Genomic DNA, 24,776 nt, shown 5'->3' with positions numbered 1-24,776 from the left:
ATTTTACACGGCCACTTTACCCTAACGTCATTTATTAACGTGGAGTGAAATGTAGTATACCTTTTTGTCTTCAATGAACAATGAAGGAAAGGATCGAAGGATGTCTTACCGAAAAAGTACTGTTTCTACTGACGTTGGTGGAACGAAATCTCCATCGCGTGTTTTAGTTTGAAAAAGTACGAGCAACACAGTTATGCAAATTGTTTAATTTCGTTGAGAATAATGTATACCTACCAACGTAGTTACGAAAATCTCGGAATTTTGTCTCGCGTCCCAATTATAATTTCAAACTCTGTCCTGTTCCGTTAAAACGCGCGTCACGATGTAAACCTACACGTACAGGTCTGTGACAAAATAAAAAACGAAATTTCAAGCTTGAATGTACTTATACTTTCCAGATCTGATAATATTTTCATTAACTTTAATCTCACCAGTGGGGCCGAGTACCCGACTTTTAGTCCCAAGTGAAACAGTATACGCGATGAAGTTGAAAATCTTGAAACGCATTTTAAAATTTCGCTCCAAAAATTACATTTCGCAATGTTTTAACCGAAAAAGCTCATTCAAGTACACGCAAAAAAAAAAAAAAAAAAAAAAAAAAAGAACAAATAAATTAATCCTCATACCGCAGCGCAACGCTTTCTCGTACAAATGAGACTTTTAAGCGTCGTTGTTACTACTTATTAATATATTTTTTTTGCGCGATTCCCGCGAGGAGATCGATCGGCACCTGGTTACACTATATACGTGCCATTATACATACGTACGTGGCCATATACATGGCACCGTAATCTTGGAGGCGGAGAAGAATCACCCCCCGGCGGATCGTTAATTTAGATAATTATAACGAGTGGTAGGGTTGCACCGGCTCCGTGGTCCTCTATATGTATATATACCGCAGATTTGATAAAATCACCCCTTCCTCTCTCCTCAAAAGAGACTTTTGTTTTTTTTCTTTTCCCTTCTCCCCTTTTGCCTACTCAAGTACCTACTCTTATCTTCATATTACCGAGTACCGATGTTTTTCTCCGTCCCTTTGGCCAGTAACCGCACCAAACGCCACGAAGGTAAGCTCCCGTTCGAGTATGTATATATATATTTATGGATTCGTTCACGCAACACGCGCGCGTATAAATACCCGGGAGGAGGAGGAGGAGGGTAAATTTGCGTTGTAACGAGAGAGGGAGATGAGAAGTTTCCATACGCCGGAAAATCAAGAAAGGAGTTTGCCGAGAAAATTACACATCGCGGTGCAAAGTGTTATCGCGTGTTTCGCATAGCTCCGCACATATTTGGTATGCCGTGAGCCGTGCAAGTTCAGCCGAAAGAGGATAAATCATTTTACGTACCTACCTACGTTGAAAATCCCCACATGGAGTTGCACAGAAGTTTGGTACGATCGCGGGGGGCGGGGTAGAAGGGACACGTATATATATATTTCATTTCATCAACTTTACGGCAAATGTGTATATGGTGTACGTGCGATCCCGCGGTGGGGAGACTGGAATATCCAATGCACCACCTATATACCGATGGCATTTTGCGATGCACCAACGTCAGTTACAGTTCCGGCCTCAAAGCTCCGTTTCGACAAATATTATCGTCAAGTTCCGAGCCGCGTCCGTAACTTTTGACCGCCAGGCAAACACCGAAACCTGCGCACACACACGCTCGACAAATGAATTGGACGAGTTTGTTCGTTACACAGCCGTGTGTGTGCTGAGGAAACTTTATCAAAGAAGCCCTCGAGGGTGCAGGGAAAATTTTCTCCCCGCAGTTTTTGTGTATACACTTTGCGTAGCAGCATTGGGAAACTCGATGAAAAAAAAAAACATAAATAATAAAAATGTGTCTTCCTTCAACAATATAAAAGCAAAGATATATTTCCTCGATGCAAAAATAGTTGCCGAGTGGAAGGAAAAATGCGCGAAGCTTTTGGAAAATCCATTTTTTCGAGCAAATATTGAAAATCAGGTATCCCGATCGGCTCGAATTGAAATATTTATTTTCAACAAAAGAATTTCGTACAACGGCACACAGTACGATATGCGACAGGGACAAAGTTATCGACTATTTTTCTTTAACACATCCCTATATATACTCGTTGCTATGCTCGCGTGTAACGTATTTACACGCGTGTGAACGTACGCGATGCTCGCAACGCGTCATAAATATAAAAAAAAGACAACGTTTCGTTTCTCGGCTTCAAATTTACAATGCACCGGAAAATCCCTTCTCTGGACACAAGCGCGTATTGTGAATAATGTGCATCGTGCAAACCTCGCAGAGATTTTTATAATCCTCAAGAACCGATGAAAGCTTATTATTCTTTAAATAAAATATAATATGCATTACAAGCAAACACCTCGCGCGCTGCTCACTGGCTATAAATATACAATCGGATTCGTACAGTACGTATAAGTCATACCCGTGGGAATGGAACACCGAAGCCGGACGATCGAGAGGGTCCTCCGGGTGCGCGGAGTTCTCGGGCTATTCGCGCGGCCTCGATCGAGTTAGCCGAGAAAATTGGTCGCGAGAGCTAGTGGACGAACAAATGGGAATTGGATTCGTCGGGAGCGGGAAAATTCACGTAAGTCCCTGGGAAAATGGACATACCGAGGGGAGGAGGAGGACTCGGCTCTTTTATCTGCTCGAACGAATCGGGGGAAAACACTTTGCGCTACAGCATATTTTACACCTACTCATTCTCACGTATAAGTGTTTTACCGGCAAGTATAAGTATTACCGACGAGGGGTTGATGCGAGTAAAAAGTACAGCCGTTGGGGGGCAGTTTCGTGGAAAAGGGGGGCGAGGGACGGAGGATCGGTATTTCCTTAGTTTTGGAAAAAAAAAAAAAAAAAAAAAAATGAACCGCGCGTCGAGTGGATTTTTAAACGAAACTCGAGATAGTTGCGCCCTCAACTCTTTGGGAATATAAAAAGATGTGGTTGTAGTGGCGCGAAGGCGTAGCTGTCGCTCGTGCCAATGACGGGCCCTTTGTTTTCCACCCTCGTCATAATCGTCGTTGTTGTCTGGAGAAGATAAACACGAGCGTTTTAATAATAAGGGGATGTAGGGAGTGAGTTGATTTGCTTACGCAAGTAACGCGAGACGAGGTTTATTAATTGTTATTAACCATACTGCTCCTCGAGTGGCTGGCCGATTTACTTCGACACAATTGTTGATCCAATTTAAGATAAATGATTAGAGGGGGGGAGAAAACTCACCTATGCTGAGGTACGTTTTGTGCACGTTCTCGTAGGCAGTCCACTCGAGATTTTTCAGTTTCGTGCGTTCCGGCCTCGTGGCCGGCGAGCCGGGCTCCGGTGTCCCCTCGTTCGGATTGCTGTGGACACACGTGCGTTTCAACAACCAACAAGCTCCATCGCATATATTCCGTAACTTCTACACCACTCGAGTACCATCTCGGATCCCAGAGCTTTTATTTTACCACCACCCTTTTTTCTTCTCGTGATCGAGTCAAGTGCTCATTTTCATTTCCATCGCGTCGTTTTCCCCTCCCAAGGGTGGTGTACACGGTGCTAGGGAATATCGCAATTTGTACTTTTTCCGCTCCCGTGCTCTTTAAACAAAGTTAAATTTAAGTTCTTTGACGGTGGCTTTTCAAAAGAGCAGCCCTGGACAAAGAGTTGGAGCTTCGGAGGATATTCAGTTGGCTTCGCGGATGCCCGGAAAATATTTCGCCCGTCGCGAGCTACTAACAAAAAGATGGAATTTTTTCCGTTCCTCTCTTCCGATCTTCTTCCCTTTCATTTCTAAGATCCGGAACCCACGCGGATAATACATAATCCGTCGAACGTATTTTCACTTGAGTAGTTTCCCCTATTTCACGCGACCTCGTTGCATTTAGGAAAAAAAAAAGTCTTTTTCAATTCGAATTGTATTTTGCGGAAATCGCAGTAAAACTACGCTTCGGTGTTGAACATTTCCTTGGAATTGCGAGTCATTGAATTCGAGAGGGGCCGGCAAAGGTATACTCACCCAGTCCTGGCGAAATTCGCCAAGTAGAGGATGACGCTCTCGGAGAGTCCGATTTCGGACCTGGTGTAGTTCCGGGTCCAGTGCGCGAGGCCCGAAACAATCGGGGCTCCAAAGAAGTACGGCAACTCCTCGCCGTGGATGCACCCCTGCCGCTGTAAGAGACCAAATCAACGACAACGCTACGATGTTATTTTCGATTTTTTAAAATGAATCATCATTTATTTCAAAATTATTGTTCACGTAAGATATTTTGTAAACAAATTTACGGGGCGTAAAACTCATACGAAAGCGTTTCAGCGTGCGTAACACCTTAGACCCCGGCGCATAAATATACAAAGACAATCAAACGAGCCCAGGGTTCCACGTTGTATGTAACGATGTCATTTACAACGGTATAAAGACTAAAAAAGTCACCAAGCAAATTAAACCAAATTTTTTCAAGCAAGTGGAAGTACAGAGTCGAGTGTACACGACATCAAAGAGAACCGATCGTTACTGCTCCCGCTCCGCCACTTTAATGGATTGTGCACGCCTCAAACGAGCCTGATACAATTGCGTGCGTGTATTTTTTTTCCACCCCAACAGCGGCAGCAAAAACACGCTTCTCTCTTGTAAGATGTCAATGTTCCCTGTCGCGTACACGATCGGGATCGGTGAAATTACGGGCGAGCCTGCGAAATATTTTAACGGCTCAAGCTGAAAAAAGGGGCCGGAGGGAAAGTCCTCGAATTCGCGCCCGGCAGCCCTCGACGTGTCGGGACAAAGGAGAGCTCCCCGTCGTCACTTTGTCTCTCCATGCGCGCCTTCTCGCATCCTTCGCTTCTCTATACTATTGTTGTTGGCTTTCTTTTCAAAAGTGACGCTAAACGAGTGCCCGTTGGGTTGTTTGTACATTTTTCCTCTCTACCGTTCGATGGAGTTTCGACTCCTCGGCGCCGGCGAAATGAATATTATAGCTGGGCATTATATCTTTGCAGAAATTTTAATATCTCGAGGTTATTCCACCACCGTAATTACGTTGCGCGTTAATTAACACGTGAAAGCACGTACGAGATGATGATGATGGTTTTATTTTTCTCCGACGTTATAGGGTAGATAAAAATGCAAGAGCTTATTGTGGTGTCCTTAAAAGCTTTTTAAAAGGTGGCGGGACCCGATATCTCTGGAGGGTATCATATTTTAACGAAAAAATTTCTTAAAAGTTAAAAATTTTTCATGAGACTGGCAAGAAAAGTTTTTCATCAAGTCCAACAATAGATACAAGCTTATTTATCTTGGTCGAGCAGATACCCTAGTGCCCTAGTGTCAAGTCAGATGTACAGATTGTCTGAAAAAAACCTTCGAAGCAGATCAATAACTGATTCATCGGGAGCCCCTTCAAGTTCGCGATATTTCATCTTCGTGAAAAAATAAAAGACTCCGACCGCGAACTTTACCCATATCGATATTAAAAAAAAAAATTGACGAATCGAAAAACTATAGGTGCACCTGTACGAAAAAGAGGGAAAAGACCCTTGGGGGCTGATTTGCGTCCGTCTGCTTGCCATATTCGTAGAGAATCGGCATGAATTTCAGCACCTACCCGCAAGAGCTCTTTCCGAGGGGTTCGAAAAGCCCTCAAAGCCCCTCCTCGCAATGTATATCGAACGAATCATATTGGCCATATTGGCTGGAAGAAGAATTTTCTTTTTCCAGAAGGATAAAAGTAATTTGGCGAATCCTTACGAAATAATGGCAATAATCGCTATTGCAATTGAAAGGGCGGGGCTATTGAAAAAAAAAAAAAAAAAAAGAAAAATATCGACAAAGCACAAAATACTCGAATAGACTGATATCAATCAGGGGTGAAATGCAAGTGGTTTTTAATCGAGTAAACGAGAAAAACGCAAAGCGCTTCTTCGGGTGCTTTTTCGAAACGATTCATCGATGGAAGAAAAATCCTCGGGAAATCACAAACCGATGCACCGCGAGGAGGAAAAAGCATTGGCACGAAATACTCAGGCGTAAGCTCGAGAGGGGGGAAATAAACGGGAGGCTGCAGCCGCGGAAAATCTAATAAAGCGGCGGCGCGGGGAGGAAAGGCTCAAGCGCTCCATTGAAAGCACTATTTTTAATGTTCTTTCATTTAGTTTCCGGCTCGCAGTTGGAGCGTCGATGCCGCACGGGCTTATCCGTATGCAAAGTAAGCCGTGGGCGCGAAGAATTACGGTGATACCGTGAGAGAAGGCGGAGAGCCCCAGCGAGATATACGACAAGTACGTCGATTGTTGGGGCAAAGAAGGAGGAGGGATGTAAAAAAAAAAAAATAAGTGACCGAGATGGATTGAGCTGCGGGAACTCAGGGGTAATGCTTGAGGCTTCACGACGAGGACTTTTTTTTTTTTTTTTTTGGGGAGGTTAAACGATGCGATCTAATGATCCAATTAGTTTTACAATATAACATTTTACCGGATGAAAAAACATGCAGGTAAATCCATGCAATTCCAGACGCATCGAATATTACTTTTTAAATAATTAGTTGTTTTATTTTCTATATGCCAAAAATACACACGTGTGCATGACTCCCTTTGTAGTCAAAATCACATTTGCCGATGGCTTATCATATACCGGAGTATTTTATTTTTCATTCTCTTCGACTCGTTCGAGTGCCAAATCCCCCCCTGGAGGAAAAATTGTACTTTCTTATTGTACTCGCTCGATCTGGAGACCCGAGGGTGGCTTTTTCATTAAAAATATGACCTACTCTTGTTTAATTAAATTTACTACATTATTGAAATTTCAAGGTTTGGAGCGTTGTAACTATTTTTCTTTACATGTATTAAACACTGCAAATTTTGAAAATAACTTTAAAAAATTACGTTTAACGTAAAATGAAATCTTTTGATGATAAAAATTGTGCTCAACGAGGAAATAAAAATCTTGCACGCCGTCATAAATGGCTGAACCCAAAAAAGCTTTATAAAGACGTCAAGCTGGTATCGCACGTTAATAAACTGTGGAGGAATTCTTTCCGAAATTTCTTTTTCTCGTGATATTAAAAAAAAAAAAAAAAAAAGGGAAAAATGCTCCTCGCGATAAATTATTTGCCGTATGCTGCCAGCACCGTGTAGCACATGCAGTGTAGTATCTTTCCGATGGTTCCACGAGACCAGGAAAAAAAAATGAAAAACAAAAGAGTTGGGGCAAGCAAATAAAAAGGAAGCGAAGAAAAACGAGGGTAGGGCCAGAAAAGTATAGGAAAAAGAATGGCTGGTGGAAAAAGAGAGCGGGAGGATTGAAAGAAACCTGGAGGGAGGAGGGAAGATTGGCCGGACGAGGGGGGCAGCTCGACGTAGTCCGGCGCAATTCAAGCGCATCCCTCTGAAATAGAAATAATGCAGCACCGCGAGTCCAGTGCTCCAGGGGGTGGTTCTTGGCTTTATACGTGTACCTACATGCGCGCGTGTGTATACCCACTCTCTCTCTCTGGATAGCCAAACTTTTCGCGCCGCACAAAAGAAGAAAGAGGCGGGGGTGGGGAGAAAAAGTAATGGTGGAAAAGTTAGGCAGGCGATGATGGTGCAGGGTTGAAAAACCTTGGTCGATTGACTGTTGATTTTTTTCAAGCAAGTAAGTATTATATACTCCATGAAATGATGCAAAAGCCAATATTTTTTTGTCAAACCCCTTTCGCTAATTGTACCGACACACATAAACACGCGGATCAATAAAGTCTTATGTCGTATGCTTTGGTGCTGCGTCAACGAAGCGAGAGCTTATCCATGCTATTGACTTTGACGCGTTTAGATAACGTACAAGAGAGCCCCCTGTATACCTATAGGGGTATTTGCTCAAGCATTACGGGTATTATACACACGCTGACCGTCAAAGGGATGCCGAGGTGTATACACGGACGCAACCGTCTTAGGTGCCACGCGATAAGATCTTCTTGGGTCCTCCCTCAAGTTTCAGCCGAATGATCAGAAGAACCTGTTTCTCGAGCCAACGTAGATTGGGTACACCGAGAAAGCTGACTTTCGTTTAGTCATTATTGTAAAAACAACCCACAAGTCCCGGATGAAATTGACGGCCCCTTCTACACAACATGTGGTTTTCTTCCGTAAGCTCGTGACTGCCCGTCGCTTCGGGCACAAAGGAGAGCGCAAACGATGCTCGGGGCTACACCAAATCGGCTCAGCCGGTTCGCTTACCTGGGGATAATCGCCAAACTTGGTCTGGTAGTCGAAGACGTAGAAGTAGGAGTTCCGGTGGGACTGGCTGTGGAGGTCGGCCGTGCGGGTCGCCGGTGCCACGGTGTTCGCGTCCCCCAGAGCCTCCAGCGTTTCGTCTCTGCGAACACACGCACGCATCGGTGCTTTAGGAATAAAAGGAAAAAACAAATCAACAGCCGAGACGTCGACTGCAAGTTGCAGGCAAATGGACAGGTCGATTTGCTCCGCAGCGGGTGTGTGCAACTGAATGGCCCAAAGTGCACCGAGGCCGGACGAGGAGAGCACCCGTTTTTCGTGCTCCCTTTCCATTATTCTTCGCTTCATTTTGCTCGATGCTCACCCCCCCCCTCCCTCTCTCCATGTACCCTTTAGAGACCGGGCGTGTGCATGGATGTACAGGTAACACGAAAATCGCCCCCTTTCTTTTCATAAATATTTCGCTTGATTGGATGTCAGTTTTTTCAATAGAGAGATTGCAATCAAGTTGTAAGTTACAACAACATCGCGGCTGAGTACACTCGGGCTTTTGAGCCGAAATTGCGTATAATTGGCACGTGTGATTAAATTTCGTTTTGACGTGCGTGTAGGTGCAGGGTAGGTGCACTTGTCATACGCGACGATATCGATTGAGCTGATTTATTTCTTTATTTGACGACGCCCCATTATACGATCACCATTCGGTATGTTTGCGTACACAAAAAGCGACAGAAAAAGAGAGGGAGAATCGATGACCGTGATGTATGTATACCTATAGATTTTGATTGCCCGGCCACTCGCATCCAGAGTTGTAAGTACGATTTTTATTTGACACGTGAAATATGGCTGTGCGACCGAGGGACGGAAACGACGGATTATTTTGTTTTTTGTTTTCCCAATTACAACAAACCGATGCCAATTATAAAAAAGAAAAAAAAAAGAAATTGATAAATTCTATCGCTCGTACAAAGTAATTACTTAAACGACAGAACAATACTCGGGCGTGAAATATTTGTCAAACGGCGTATATACGATATAGCAGTTGGAAGTTTGGTGCAAGTTTGCTGGAACACTGTATAGTCGTTAACATTATATAGGGTATAGTAAAGTAGCGCGTCGCATGCAGGATCGGACAAAGCGTATAAGGGATGGCAATCTTAGGGTGCGTGTACCCACCTGATATTGACCGGATGCTGGACGGGGCGCTCCCAGTCCGTGTACTCGTTGATTATCGTGGCGAGTATTTCGGGCTGGTGGTACGTGTAGGTGTTGCGCACGAATTCCCGTAGTATCTTCATGCGCCGGTCCGCCTCGATGCCGTACTGCGCGTCGTCCGCCGTTAGCGAGAAGTAAGCCTCCGACCTCACCACGCCCACCATCAAGTCGTACCTGAAACGTCACCCCCCGGACTCTACGATTACGTACTGCTGCCAACCCTTGACCAGCCTTTTTTTTCCCTCCTCTTTTGTTCACCGAATTTTCACGGGTATAGGTACTTTTGTGCGTAGTTTGTTGCTCCATCGTTCGGCAGAACTCGAGAATTTGGGGGGGGGGGAATTCGCACGGAGCCAGCGGAGCGTGGACGATTTTTTATTTTCGGTGCTCCCCGGCAGGAGCCTGCTTGCGTTTGCAATTTCATTCGACGGCCATCACCGGCGTCATTCTCTATTTGCGGGTACGTTTATATGGGTACCGGCCGAATATCGAGCGAACGCGCCCTTTTTCGTTGCCGTGACCGACGCGTACGCGCTTTGTGAAACGAAATAGTGCGTCTGTTTGAGAAAACCCTCGTTCCCCCGATTGTCACGTCCTTTTTTGCCTATTTTTTTTATTGCGAGTTTTAATATGTTTTCGAATATCAAAAAGTATCATTTTTCCATCGTTTCCATCTCCAAGTTTGGGATAACACGAATACTGTTAATCAGCACCGTTGTGTTAGTATATATATACTTTATGCACGCGAATAATCCAAGTACCAGGTGTAGGCAATACACTGCAGTACTCGAAATCTACCGTCATATTCCTCCAAATTGTCTTTGAGCTGAATGCGTTTCTCGCTGCCTCCGACTTTTAGTGTCAACACGGCCTCTGGCCATCAAACTGCAATAACGAGCTAATTCCCGCTTGTTCCGCAGCTCGGCTTGTCCTATGCACGAGTTGACGCAAAAATATGTAAAAAAAAAAAAAAATACCCTCGTCGCAGTTAACTCCGCGTCCCCCCGCTTGTGCAAACTCCGTCCTCGTCATTTTTCCCGCATTTTTTGTTCACACCGCCGTCCAGCCGAGCAAACGGAAGCAGCGCCGATGTGATTTTATTTCACCGCGTACCCCGGCCGCGAACTTTTCTAATTTCATTTCCCCGGGCCTAATAATATTTTGGTCCACGTCAGTTGAGAACCGGCGAATGCCCCCCACCCGTGTGCTCGCGCGACATTGCGTTCGGGGAGGCAAAGTTGAAGGAGCCCCCGACCGGCTGCTTAATCTTGCAAAATCCGAGCACCCGCGCTTTTCCCCACCCCAAGGGACCCCAACGACCACCCAAGATTCTTTTTTTCTTTCACCTCATCTCCCGTACGCAGCTGTCCGCGAACTCTTTCTCTCGCGCTGCTCCGCAACTTGTTCCCCCTTTTTTGCGCCTCAACGGTCAGTCGCGAACGACTTCAACGTACCCTAGGAGTTGGCACTACACTCCAAATGTTTGCTTCATATTTTCACAATACTGTTACGTACTATTATTATTATGTTAGTGGTGCTCAGAGGGGGGTCACTTGGAGTCGGTAAAACCCAGTTGAGGCAAAGTCGGGCAATCGACGCGAGTACATACAAAGTGGACAGGCTAGTTGGTGATACATTGTATACCTCGAGAGCTTGTTGATGACGTCCTTCCTGAGGAGTATGTTGTTGAGGGTGTTGATCGTGTCGACCTGCAGGGTGTAGTCAGAGTCCTCGGGTTCACCGGGGTCGATGATGACGCCGTCTATGCTGGGCCCAAAGGCCGGGGCGAACTCGAGGCCCTGCACCGGCACCGCCAGCAGCGACGACAGCGGCACCTCCCTCAGGCAATTGACCAGCACCTGCGGATCTGCCGCCGCTCCTGCCAACTGGACCCGCGACGGGGAAGGATACTGGGGACAACGACATCGATTACCTATATTATACTCTGTTGTTTCTACGCGTACATATTCAGAGCTGCTGATGATTAAATATATGTACAAGCCCAGCCCGTGCGAATTTAATATTTATGAAATGCACCAAGTCGAGAGGCAATGCAATTTCAATTTTAATTATTACAGAGTTTGTAATATTATAACGAGATTACATCCAACGACATGAAAGCTACAATTTGACGTGAAATGAATATAATTTCATCAAATTAGCGAATCTGAAGTTTGCCCCGTATAATAAATTTGTTTGTAGGTATAGTTATACACGTGACAATCAACGAGAATTCGTTAACCGGATTATATTATTCATTTGGGCGATCATTATTTTGGTGGTTTTTAAACAAATGCGCTTGTACTTGCGAGTATGCAATACTACCTACTTACAAATAACGAGATAACTCGTGTACCACATCGATGTGAAAAATTTTTGGCGAATCGAGCTTTTCTCCACACACGAGGACACACAACGAAGGGCGCGTACAAGGATTATTTACTCACCGAGCAGTTGAGACTCTTGGCAACTTGAGTCGCGTAATTGGCGGCGCCCCTTATCAGGGCCCAGGGCGAGAGGGCGCTCCCCGACATGAGAATACCCCGGTGGAACAGCAGACCTGCAATAACAAGCGAACATCAGAGCCCCGGCCTCCTGCTGTCTGTCCATACACGGGTTTTGATTAAAAAAAAATCCGCCTATTTTGTCTGACCCCTTCAATTTGCGACGCGCGTGGATTTCTTTTTTTTTTTTTTTTTTTCTTCAATTACAAAAGAGACGGCCCGTCACAAAGTATTGGTTCGACGTGTATACTGCACCGGGGGGGACGCGCGCGAGGCTTAGCCGGGCCAATTAAACGGCTTCGGACGCACGGCGGTTGAACCGATTAGCTCCCCCGCCCCCTCATTACCTTTATCGCTCGCCTGCTCTCTCGGCACTTGATACCCGAGTCGCGTGCCACGTGTTACTTACACGAGCCATGGAGCTCTCGATCGCACGTTTTTTTTTGTTTCGTACGGAGGCCGGAATAATGCACGCCTCGAATGTTTAAGGCGAGCAAATGTCGATCTATACTTGATATCGGCACTTATACGAGTCCCACCCCTAACTGCTAATTGTTTGTAACTTGGCCTTTTTTTTGTCCTCCAACTGTAGAGTCGTGCATGCCCACAACGCAATAGGTTGGCTTCGTTGTTTTTTCTAAACAAGTAGTAAAGTCGGCCATTAGTCAGACGTCGCGTTGTTCCCGACAATAGGTAAAAAAAAAACGTATAAAACTACTCCAGGATGAATATTTCAGTGGAAATTATTCGACGCGATTCGACTGTACGGAGTTCGGTATAGATCATTTCCGCGGGAAACGAGCCATTTTTCCGGACGATTTCCCGGGTTTCGCATAGCGCGCGTAACGAGAGACGATCCGAATGCCTCCCCCCTAGCTATTATGTGTTATCCCCCGTACACGCGTGTGTCATCTACACTCGTCGGATTTACGAGGCGGAGCTGAAATTTTTCATCCCCCGGACCCACGAACCGCGACACTTTTACGGTATACTCTCCGTTCGGCTGCCGGTGATCTTCCGCGATTTGCTCCCGTTGAGCTTTCGACGGAGCGAAAATGTTCGTTTAGCTTCGAGAGCTGCTTGGTTTGGCCAAACGGTACACCGCGATAGTCTAGGGGGGGATCTTCTTCATCTCGAATTAATTTGTTTGAGCACCTGCAGCAGTAGCAGCTTCCCCCGCGGTTTGCCGGCATCGTGGGCACAACATTACATAATATATACCGGCGCGAGGGCGAGCACGGCACACCAAACGGGCTCACTGCAGCAGCCCTTACACACATACAGACGTAACGTGGGTTCTCGCGCGCCAGAGCAAGCCATATCTGGATGACTGCGCTTGCGGCTGGAATCGATCGCTGTGCGTACTTCTGCGCCTCTGTATACCTGTACGCACGACGGGGCTTAACGCCAACGCTGAACGTGAAAAGCGTGCGGGCGCGAGATAGTTACAGGATCCTGTATGGCGAATATAATACTCTCGTCACTGGTGTTGTTGTTACTACCTTTTTTTTTTTTTTTCCTCATGAAATCCCGTCATCGTGACTCTAAAATGACGCGTGCACATCAACAAATAACCTACTCAAAGTAGAGGCCAGTTTAATTTTTTACTCAAACTCCCACGTAGTTTTAAAGTAGAGGTACTTTGGAAGTTTGGCTCGAGGTAATTATAATTAATCGGTGCTCGGAGGTATAGTACGTTGTACGTATGCATATTACACTCTGGTGTATAGGCGAGTATACGTATTATGGGTATAAAAATGATTGCCACCCGCGAATGGCGAGCACCGGAGTCGATGTGAAAGTTGGAGAGCCAGTTTGTTAACCGAGTGATGCAGCGTTTTTTGGGGCGCCGCAGTATCCCGGAAAATTGATAGGCTGTCGAGGCTGCACTAACTCGATGTACCATTTTGTAACTCTCGATATTCTCGGCGTGCCAATGGTTTCTTTTTTTGTTATATCTTTTATTTGACGCGACATTTAAATTGTCACGAATTCCGTAAAAAAAAAAAAAAAAAAAAAAAATGTGAGATCGGCAATATAATAGTGTACTCACCGTCGGGCACGGCTCGGCTGGTCATGAGGAAATTGACGCAGGCGGCGCCAGTGCCATGGCCCGCGAGGGTCACGTTCCTCGGATCCCCACCAAAGTAGGCTATGTTCTCCTGGACCCAGTGCAGCGCGGCTATCTGGTCCATGAGGCCGTAGTTCGCCGGCGAGCGTAAGTGCGAGTCCGTGTTGACGTTCAGGAAGCCTGTAACCAAAAACCCCGGCGACGCAGCCGATTACGCTCGTGCCAACGCGCGTTGGGATATATACCTAGGGTGCAACCTAATTGGCCTCGTTTTCCGACGCGCCTCGGAGCAAAGCCACACGAGTCGGTTGTATTTATCAGCGGTTTCTACCTATCATAGATTTTTTTCTTGTCCAACTCTCCGTAAAATGCTCACGCGGGTATAAATATAGAGTCTTATCGCGGTGCATTGTTTTCTGCGCCAAATTCCTTTGTTACAGCGGTGGCGTCGTGCACAGCTTTATTCTTTTTCGTGGCGATGGCGATACCATAGATTTTGACCCACTGGAAGCACCGGCGATTTATGTATTCGAATCTAGGGGGGGTATAAATAATTGCCGTCGGACTCGGATGGGGTTCTGAATAATTCTTGATTTTACGGGATATTGGCTCGGGATCTCGGCGCTGTTATCCTTACATGCGGATGAAAAACAGAAGCCGGACTGCAGGGGGGAGGGGGTGGAACGATGTGCGCGTATACGGAGAAGAGCTTTCGGTTTATGAACTTTTTTTTTTTTTCCCCGGTGCATCTTTCTCGTTCCCTCGGTATCGCGAGCGCGAGTGGTAAAGCTTTGGCGTGTTCTCTCTTGGTTTATCGGGCGCTTCGATGGTTTTTCTTAATTGAAAAATATTTGGCGCAGATGAATGGGTTGCCTCCGGATTATTCTTCGTTTTTTCTTCCTCCCTTTGTTTTCCGCGCAAATGCACAATGCACGTTCATTCTGTGCGACGCAATCTTCTTTTGTGTATGACTCTTGTCTGGCGTTTTTCTCTTCGTTTCGTTTCGTCGTCGTTCGAATTAATTATTTTTATTATTTTGCGGCAACTCATTCCCCTCGATTGTTTTTTTTTTTTTTTCAAATTCGAATACAACAGCATTTGGAATTTATGGATCACGAATATGATTATCAAGCATAGCTGAATTTGTACGTAGGAGTATTGTAACTATAGCGGCTGGCTTCGTTGCAGTTTGATGAAATACCCCCTCTTGACATAATTAATTTCGTTTTAAAATTCAGTTTCAATGTTAATTGACTCAAATAGCCGAATAACAGTCATCGTTGAGTTTGAAATTGAAGATTCCTCTTTAATAAATTAATATAATGGCAATTTTCGTGCAATATACATGCATACATATGTATACTATACGATGTAATTGCGAAAAAATGTACATTCTTGATTTTACATGAAAGACAAAGGGCTCGCTTTTTCTCCAGTAGGTACCTTGAAATGCCTGAATGAAAAGGGCCAGGGGAGAAAAACGTGAATGGGGGGGATTCGAGGAAAAAGTCGTTAGGGCGTAAAGTACGGCTGAGAGAGAGAGGGGAAGGACGAGAAAAGAAGAGACGCATTCAAAAGAGTCGAGATTTTTTGCACCGCTGGGAAAGTACAATGGGATCGCTATGGACGTCCCATACTACTCATTACAGGTACAATATACCGTTTGCACTCTGGTGTAGAGCTGCTGAAAAAATTAGCAATAAAACGGAGCTTGTTGAACAAAGCAAAATTTGCTCCTCGTCTTAAGAATTCTCAAGTTTTTTTTCTCACATTTTTGAAAAATAAAAAAAAATAAAAAATTACGATGGACAAAATTGTGATTTAAATTGCATTCACTATATCTTGGGGGCCTGCATGTAAAGACATGTACTAATTGAGATAGCCTACAGTGGTGAAAAGCCATGATGTGAAAAGAACCAACAAAGTAGATAAATGATTAGGATTTGAATAAAATTGAAAAGTCTGACCTGATATTGATATCGTACTACTGAATCGAAAAAAATAGTTATTATTGAACAAATACTGCGAGGGTGCGATGAAAAATAAAGTTGTTTATCATACAACTGATATTAATGTCCTGAATTGTGTAAAACAAATAACAATTTCTGCAGTATTATACGAATTGCGTTTCGAAAAAAATGTTAACTTGCTGATGGAAATTATTGTATTTATCAAGGATACGGAATAAAAATGCACCGCAAAGGCGAAACAAAAAAAAAAAAATAAATAAAAGTTCAAACGCGTTGGTTGCACCAGTTGGCGTGACTTTCGAGTTGAAAGGTAAATACTCGCGAAAGCAAAGAGTTAACGCACCACACACGGCAAACATCAGGCCAGACAAGCGCGCACTCTCCCGTCAACCTGCAGAGTTGAATATTGAAATTTTTCAACCAAATCCCCTGCACGTCCCAGTGCGCTCCGACGACTCGAGCCAAAAGAAAAAATCAAGATCAAAAAAAGCGCGAAAAGGGTCGCTCGGACGGAGGGGGGGGGGTGAGGTCGTAATTCAGCGGTTAGCCCGGGGTCCGAGTAAAAAATTGCCGAGCCCACCGCAAAGTTCGTTGTTACGTTTTTTCGCGCTCCCCTTCCGCGTCGGGTGAAAGGAGCGCGGGGACTGCGAGCTTCGACGGATGCGCCCACGCGCCTGAAAAACACCTTCCGACGCGCGAAATTTGCGCGCTTCCGCGCGGCCCTCGCGTTTTTCCAGCCCAGCGATGACTACTGTCCATTGATTCAAACTCGGCCCAGTGGTGGGATTCACTGAAACACATCCCCGGCCATTACTTGTTTCGACACAATTGCCGCACTCGTTTATTACTTTACCCTCTACTGTCCCCACTTTTTTTTTTTTCCGCACCACCGCATCGTTTGTTTGTCGACTGTCCTGTTTAGCCGTGTTTCACGCTGTACTGCCAAGTTTACTTGGGAACGAGCAAAGGGCCTCGGTAACCGTTGAGCTAGACGGTTTTTGTTACGACGCTCGTCGCGAGTCAGAAAAAAACTGTGGGTGGGGCCATTTTTATTTTTTACGAGACGGCGAGCCAAGTGATACACGTATAAACGATTTTATCTCATGAAATGTTGGAGAGAAATAGCAATTACCTTCTTCATCAAAATACATGTAGCGAACAATCGTATGATAATTTTTCTGTGGAATATCAATAGAAACGCGATACCAATATAGAGTACCGTAGCAGTCGAGCGTGCGTATTAATCGTTAACGAAACAAACGAGCATACCTTGAACAGTAGCGACATCAGGCCACGGCGAAGGAGAGGTGCAAGTACCCATAGGATACACCTACAGATGGATAGATAGATGAGGGGCTGGAGGAGAGGTTGATTGATCGATACGTATTGGGAGAGCGCGAGCAGTGTCTGATATATGACGCGCGATACTCCGAGTCTATCGGGAAAAAGAAAGAGCTCGTGGTTGAGTGAGAAGCAACGAAATTACCAATGACAAGCAGCCATTAGCAAAGAAAATTTCGCCATCGGTGCTATCTGATTTTTCCCCTATGTAAAAGTCGCAGAGAAGGGCAATGTAAAGTACAGAGCGAGCGGGGGGAAGAATTTAGTTTGCTGAAACGGAAAGCCCGGACAGTAATGAGTTTCCTATTAGATTTGGCTACCCCCGTCGCCATGACGACCCGCGTATAGCTTTCGATCCCTTCGAGTCAACCCGTCTCTCTCTCTCTCTTTATCTTCCTCCATCTCTCCTTGCCTCCTCTCGTGGAGACATCTCCTTATCTCGGTCCCCTCCACTCTTTCGCAGTTATTTCACGTTTTAGTCATCGTACTCTTCCTACAGCCGATGCGCCGCTCTGATGCATAAAGTAACGAGATTCCCCCCTCCCCCCCGCTCTTTCACCTATACATACCACGCTCCGTGACACTCTATCCGAATATATACATGGCGCTGTCTTCCCTTTGTCTCCTGCTCGATGTATCGCCCCACCGACCGAGTTCTCGGACGCCCTGTGGTTTGCTCTACTCGTGGCGTTGCCCGTATCTGAATGCCGCGTCTCTACTTTACGAAGCTGTGTATCGGGTGCTTTGACGACTGGCAATAAAGTTGGAACCCCCGTGGGGGCCGTAAATGCTGGGCCTAAGATTGTACAATATACCATAGCATCGAAGTAAACCTGTGTCCTTTTTTTTTTTTTTTTTATCTTTGGTGACTTTAGCTGGATGTGTGGGTAACTTGGGCAAACAGGGTTGCACGGAAATTGTCAACGAATTTTCCAAAGAGTATAGTGCACCATTGGATCCAACGGGAGCGAATGGAGTAAACAGAGTGGCAGGGCCGATCGTGTATTTTAAGCTCGCGGGGGTTGAGGGAAAACCTTGTTTGCTCGGGGAGGAAGAGTACAATGGGTATTGGGTAAATCTCGAATCCTCGGGAAGAAAGTAGCTTCCTTTTCGGAGGAGGATGGCGCGAGTGCGAGATTTCAGGTCCGATTGTAGATACAAAAGCCTACTCGCGGTGTCGCGTGTCTCCACGAGGCTACTTATTCGAGGTGAAAAGAGACTGCGATGTCAATATAAGAAAGGCACGACGGAAATTCGCCTCAAAGTCGTATAAATGCAAAATTTCGAGGTGGAAATTCTCAGCGCGAATATCGAAGGGGATATTTATTCCCTTCCCCCATAGTTAGAGTTTTTTTTTTTTTTTCAAATTTCAAGGGAAAAAACGCGCACGGCTTTTCGATGATATGTAATAGCTTCAACGTATTATCTCCAGATCCCGATGGTTTTGAAAATACCAAAAAGTTTCCTGGGAACCCTTGAAAAAGCTTGGAGCGGCGAGTTAGGTAAAGTCCTCCGTGCAGTGCCCAGTCGCGGGTACAAGCAGCTACAGCTGCATCCAAAATCCGAGACAAGCCACGGGCGCTAGACGGCGACATAACCATCGGAGCAAACGACGAGGTGCCCGTAAATACAACGGTTACCCTTCGGTCGCCTAATCTAATCTAATCGGGCGTTGGTGGTGCTCCCATTCGCCTGTAAACGAGCCACTCCTTCTCGGCTCCTTGGAGCGTACAAAAGGTACGGGCGTGAACGGAATGGTGATAAAGGCACTCCAGGCTCGCTCTCGAGAACCTCGTCGCCGAAATTCTTCGATGACGATCGCCGAGAGGCTTTTACCTACCCGAAAGAGACTTGGCTTCGGATAGAGGAAACGTGGTGGTGAATTTGAACGAAAAATTTGCACGGATTTTACACTTTGAAATCCCACGCGAGTATGGAAACGTAGTTTTGTCGGGTGAAATAATTCGTCGTCTCGGTCGAACTTTTCGTTTTTTATATTCAGATTTCATCGAACGCGTCGAATGGCGCTGAGAGGATTCGGATGACGTTTCTCGTCGGTAATGAGCACGTTAACAACCCGTTGAATGCCGATTGAATGGCACCCCTTGAAAATATGCATATTCAATGAAGAGCAAATGCCCTTTGACGCTGCCGTTTGCTTTGGTGTTTCGAAGCAGATCGCGCGAATATCGATGTTAAGGAAATTTTTTTTACTCCATTCACGTATTGACGACGTTTTCTTTTTCCTACAGAAAAATCGGCCTCTTGGTATTACCGTTCCAAAATACTATTCACGAATAAGCGCAGCGGTGTGTATTATCTCTGCGACTGTAGTGGTATGTACAATAATAGGCAATGGCTTACCTAAAATGCCGAGCCTGTAGTTGACGGTTACGACGACGAGTCCACCGTAGCTCGCCAGTACGCTGCCGTCGTACGGATTTCCGCTATTCCACTCGTAGCTCTCGCCGTGCAGGAAGACGATCACCGGGTAATTCTTGCCACTGCTGCTCCTCGCGCCAGCTGCACATGCACAGACAGAGAGAGTCACATATTTATATATACATGTATTGTACAATGAATTCCTCCATTCATTTCCTCATTATAAGGGGTCGTTCTATTGGTGATCTCTACCAATTCCCGATTGGGTTTCAATCTCATATACAGCTACATCTACTTATATTATATACGTTTGAAAAAGAGTGGGATGTAATATTTCTATGAAATGATTTGTGAAAAGTGTTACTTTTTCGATACAGATAAACTTGGTCCCCGACTATTCAGAGGTGAGCGAGCCAATTGCTTCGTTCACGCACGGAAATGAAAAAAAAAAAAAAAAAAAAAAAAAATGTTAAGGAGACGGACACCTCTGGGCGCACAATCAATAAAATGACCTGAACCATCCAACCAAGTGGCTTATTCTCTTATTTTTCAATGCTTCGACTGCACACGTATACACACGCTACACCTACTGGCTCTCGTCACTGATGTATCGCCAGGAGGATCGCTTTGCATTACGCACGGGCAAAGTTTCGCTCGCTCTTTCTTTCCATTCTTCACTGCACCAGCTAGGATCTTGAGCGAGCTTTTTTTATTTCAACTCTGTTGGGCGCTTCTGACGCAACACGGACCCACACTATTGCGAGCCACTTTGGCGTAACTTTTTTGTTGCGCGAGGAAGGGAAGGGATGCTTATTCTGAGCAATACTACGTGCTCATCCACACTACGGATGTCGACTAAAGGTTTACGGCGAAACATTACGGAAACATTGGACTTACCTAGGTGCACAAGAAACCCTAACTTGCGTACGTGTACAAGGAAATGAATCTCACGTGGTCAGTCGCATCATTGAACGCTTGCAGATAAACGTGCAGGTCAATTACTCAATGCCCGAAAAATTGAAGACCTCACAAAATAAGTTAAAGATAATTGGATAGCCTCCCTTTTATTTTCACGTTAGGCTGGAATAAAATCAATGGGTCATAGCCTCGCTGCGATTACACTCGAGTACGTACTACGCACTCCACCCATGTTTGCCAGTCGAGGGAGAGGCTTGTACACCAGAGAGAGTGAATTTGGTAATCGAATCAGGTGTCGCCCGAAGTGTCCGGCTCAGTTTACGCAGTCCATGTAGAAAGGTGCGCAAAGGAAGGGAGGGGTTGGATCGCTGGTGATTAGCGCATGGGATAAGCTGAATCATTTCCGCGATCGTACTTTAACAAGCGAGGCTCGAAATCAAGGAGGCCCAGCCACGAAGGTGTAACCGAAATTTTGAGCCAACAGTCCAGCACAAGCAAAATACAATATATCATCCCTATCAAACTGGCGGAAAGAAGCGTCAGAGGATAAAGCTTTCAGGTTTAGTACAAAGCGAATCTTGACTTAAATTCTGGGTTACTACGTGGCACGGAGTGGACTAAAAAAGAAAAGTACGAGAGGGCAATAGGTCAATTGACGCATTTCACAAGTGTATAGAAAACATGTACGATAGCGCGAAATGCGACGAGACTTTTTACCTCATATCAGAATTGGACTCAAACTCAAAAATTTAATTCAATCCTTATCTAAGTCGCAAAATCGTAACAGTTACACCGCCATATCTTTCCTCTAAACTTCAGCTCAAGATATAGGAATTTTCAACAAAAAAATAGCCGGACCTTCGAACGCCCATATCTCTTTCAATAATATAAAAATATCGCAGAATAGGTTAAAATTTAAACAAACTTAAATTTTGAACAAATATAGTTTTGAAATTTTTCATACTAGACCATTGTTATCAATTGATAAATCACATAAACAGCTAACATAATCTTCGAGATGCTCTTCTACATCCTCTCAGAGGACTAAAAACCCAGGACTTTGTTCTAAAGTCAAAATTTTTATTTTTAAAAACAGCAAAAACTTGAAACGCTCATATCTCCCTAAATAATAGAGATATCGCGAAATAGGCTATAATTTGGAATCACTTAAATTTCGAAAAAATTTAGTTTTGAATTTTATCGTACAAGGCCTTTGTTATCGATTAATAAATCATATAAACAACTAAAATAACCTTATGCATGTCCTCCTAAATCCCCTCGAAGGACTACAAACCCAGGACTTTGTTCTAAAGTCAAATATTCAATTTCAAAAAACAGCCAAAATTTAAAACGCCCGTATCTCCCTAAATAATGAAGATATTGCGAAATAGGCTATAATTCGGAATCACTCGAATTTCGAAAAAATTTAGTTTTAAAATTTTTCATGCAAGGCCTTCGCTATCGATTAATAAATCACATAAACAACTAAAATATCCTCCTGGATGTCCTCCTACATCCACTCGAAGGACTACAAACCCAGAACTTTGTTCTAAAGTCAAATATTCAATTTTAAAAAACAGCCAAAACTTAAAACGCCCGTATCTCCCTAAATAATGGAGATATCGCGAAATAGGCTATTATTTGGAATCACATGAATTTCGAAAAAATTCAGTTTTGAAATTTTTCATTCAAAGCCTTCGTTATCGATTAATAATTCATATAAACAACTAAAATAACCTTATGCATGTCCTCCTACATCCCCTCGAAGGACTACAAACCCAGGACTTTGTTCTAAAGTCAAAATTTTTATTTTCAAAAACAGCAAAAACTTAAAACGCTTATATCTCCCTAAATAACAGAGATATCGCGAAATAGGCTATAATTCGGAATCACTCGAATTTCGAAAAAATTTAGTTTTGAAATTTTTCATACAAGACCTTTGTTATCGATGAATAATCCACATAAACAACTAAAATACCCTCCCGAATGTTTTCCTACGTCCACTTGAAGGACTACGAACCCAGAACTTTGTTCTAAAGTCAAATATTCAATTTCAAAAAACAGCCAAAACTTAAAACGCCCGTATCTCCCTAAATAATGGAGATATCGCGAAATAGGCTATTATTTGGAATCACATGAATTTCGAAAAAATTCAGTTTTGAAATTTTTCATTCAAAGCCTTCGTTATCGATTAATAATTCATATAAACAACTAAAATAACCTTATGCATGTCCTCCTACATCCCCTCGAAGGACTACAAACCCAGGACTTTGTTCTAAAGTCAAAATTTTTATTTTCAAAAACAGCAAAAACTTAAAACGCTTATATCTCCCTAAATAACAGAGATATCGCGAAATAGGCTATAATTCGGAATCACTCGAATTTCGAAAAAATTTAGTTTTGAAATTTTTCATACAAGACCTTTGTTATCGATGAATAATCCACATAAACAACTAAAATACCCTCCCGAATGTTTTCCTACGTCCACTTGAAGGACTACGAACCCAGAACTTTGTTCTAAAGTCAAATATTCAATTTCAAAAAACAGCCAAAACTTAAAACGCCCGTATCTCCCTAAATAATGAAGATATCGCGTAATAGGCTATAATTTGGAATCACTTGAATTTCGAAAAAATTTAGTTTTGAATTTCATCGTACAAGGCCTTTCATATTAATTAATAAATCACATAAACAACTGAAATAACCTTCGGCACGTCTTCCTACATCCACTCGAAGGACTAGGAACCCAGGACTTTGTTCTAAAGTCAAAATTTTTATTTTTAAAAACAGCAAACACTTAAAACGCTCATATCTCCCTAAATAATGAAGATATCGCGAAATAGGCTATAATTCGGAATCACTTGAATTTCAAAAAAATTTGGTTTTGAATTTTATCGTACAAGGCCTTTGTTATTAATTAATGAATCACATAAACAACTAAAATAACCTTCGGCACGTCTTCCTACATCCACTCGAAGGACTAGGAACCCAGAACTTTGTTCTAAAGTCAAATATTCAATCTTAAAAAACAGCCAAAATTTAAAACTTCCGTATCCCTCTAAATAATGAAGATATCGCGAAATAGGCTATAATTCGGAATCACTCAAATTTCGAAAAAATTCAGTTTTGAAAATTTTCATTCAAGGCCTTCGTTATCGATTAATAAATCATATAAACAACTAAAATAACCTTATGCATGTCCTCCTAAATCCCCTCGAAGGACTACAAACCCAGGACTTTGTTCTTAAGTCAAAATTTTTATTTTCAAAAACAGCAAAAACTTAAAACGCTTATATCTCCCTAAATAACAGAGATATTGCAAAATAGGCTATAATTTGGTATCACTTGAATTTCGAAAAAATTTAGTTTTAAAATTTATCGTACAAGGCCTTTGTTATCAATTAATAAATCACATAAACAACTAGAATAACCTTCGGCACGTCCTCCTACATCCCCTCGAAGTACTACAAACCCAGGACTTTGTTCTAAAGTCAAAATTTTTATTTTTAAAAACAGCAAAAACTTAAAACGCTCATATCTCCCTAAATAAAAGAGATATCGCGTAATAGGCTATAATTTGGAATCACTTGAATTTCGAAAATACTTAGTTTTGAAATTTTTCATGCAAGGCCTTCGCTATCGATTAATAAATCACATAAACAACTCAAATATCCTCCTGGATGTCCTCCTACATCCACTCGAAGGACTAAGAACCCAGGACTTTGTTCTAAAGTGAAATATTTTATTTTCAAAAAAAGCAAAAACTTAAAACGCTCATATCTCCCTAAATAATAGAGATATCACGAAATAGGCTATAATTCGGAATCACTCGAATTTCGAAAAAATTTAGTTTTAAAATTTTTCATGCAAGGCCTTCGCTATCGATTAATAAATCACATAAACAACTAAAATATCCTCCTGGATGTCCTCCTACATCCACTCGAAGGACTAGGAACCCAGGACTTTGTTCTAAAGTCAAAATTTTTATTTTTAAAAACAGCAAAAACTTAAAACGCTCATATCTCCCTAAATAATGAAGATATCGCGAAATAGGCTATAATTCGGAATCACTCGAATTTCGAAAAAATTTAGTTTTGAAATTTTTCATACAAGACCTTTGTTATCGACGAATAATTCACATAAACAACTAAAATACCCTCCCGAATGTTTTCCTACGTCCAC

At 43.5% G+C, this 24,776-nt stretch overlaps 1 protein-coding gene across 1 annotated transcript in view; it reads right to left on the bottom strand.

The window, feature by feature from the left end:
• Nlg3 (Neuroligin 3) overlaps positions 1-24,776 on the bottom strand; it is a 116,305-nt gene that overhangs the window by 1,795 nt on the left and 89,734 nt on the right. The window contains exons 2-9 of the mRNA XM_089594871.1: positions 19,659-19,817; positions 13,966-14,163; positions 11,856-11,968; positions 11,053-11,294; positions 9,370-9,582; positions 8,197-8,335; positions 4,007-4,158; positions 3,232-3,350 (exon numbers count right to left, since the gene is read on the bottom strand). Coding sequence (XP_089450997.1) covers positions 3,232-3,350; positions 4,007-4,158; positions 8,197-8,335; positions 9,370-9,582; positions 11,053-11,294; positions 11,856-11,968; positions 13,966-14,163; positions 19,659-19,817 — 1,335 coding nt within the window. The remainder of the gene's footprint in view (positions 1-3,231; positions 3,351-4,006; positions 4,159-8,196; positions 8,336-9,369; positions 9,583-11,052; positions 11,295-11,855; positions 11,969-13,965; positions 14,164-19,658; positions 19,818-24,776) is intronic.

Source organism: Copidosoma floridanum, unplaced genomic scaffold (genome assembly GCF_036245765.1).
Source record: "Copidosoma floridanum isolate Cflo_tuat_1 unplaced genomic scaffold, Cflo_Japanese_pri ptg000021l, whole genome shotgun sequence".
NCBI lineage: Eukaryota > Metazoa > Arthropoda > Insecta > Hymenoptera > Encyrtidae > Copidosoma > Copidosoma floridanum.
Note: the sequence above shows the minus strand (reverse complement) of the source record. Positions and strands in the feature narration are given on the sequence as shown.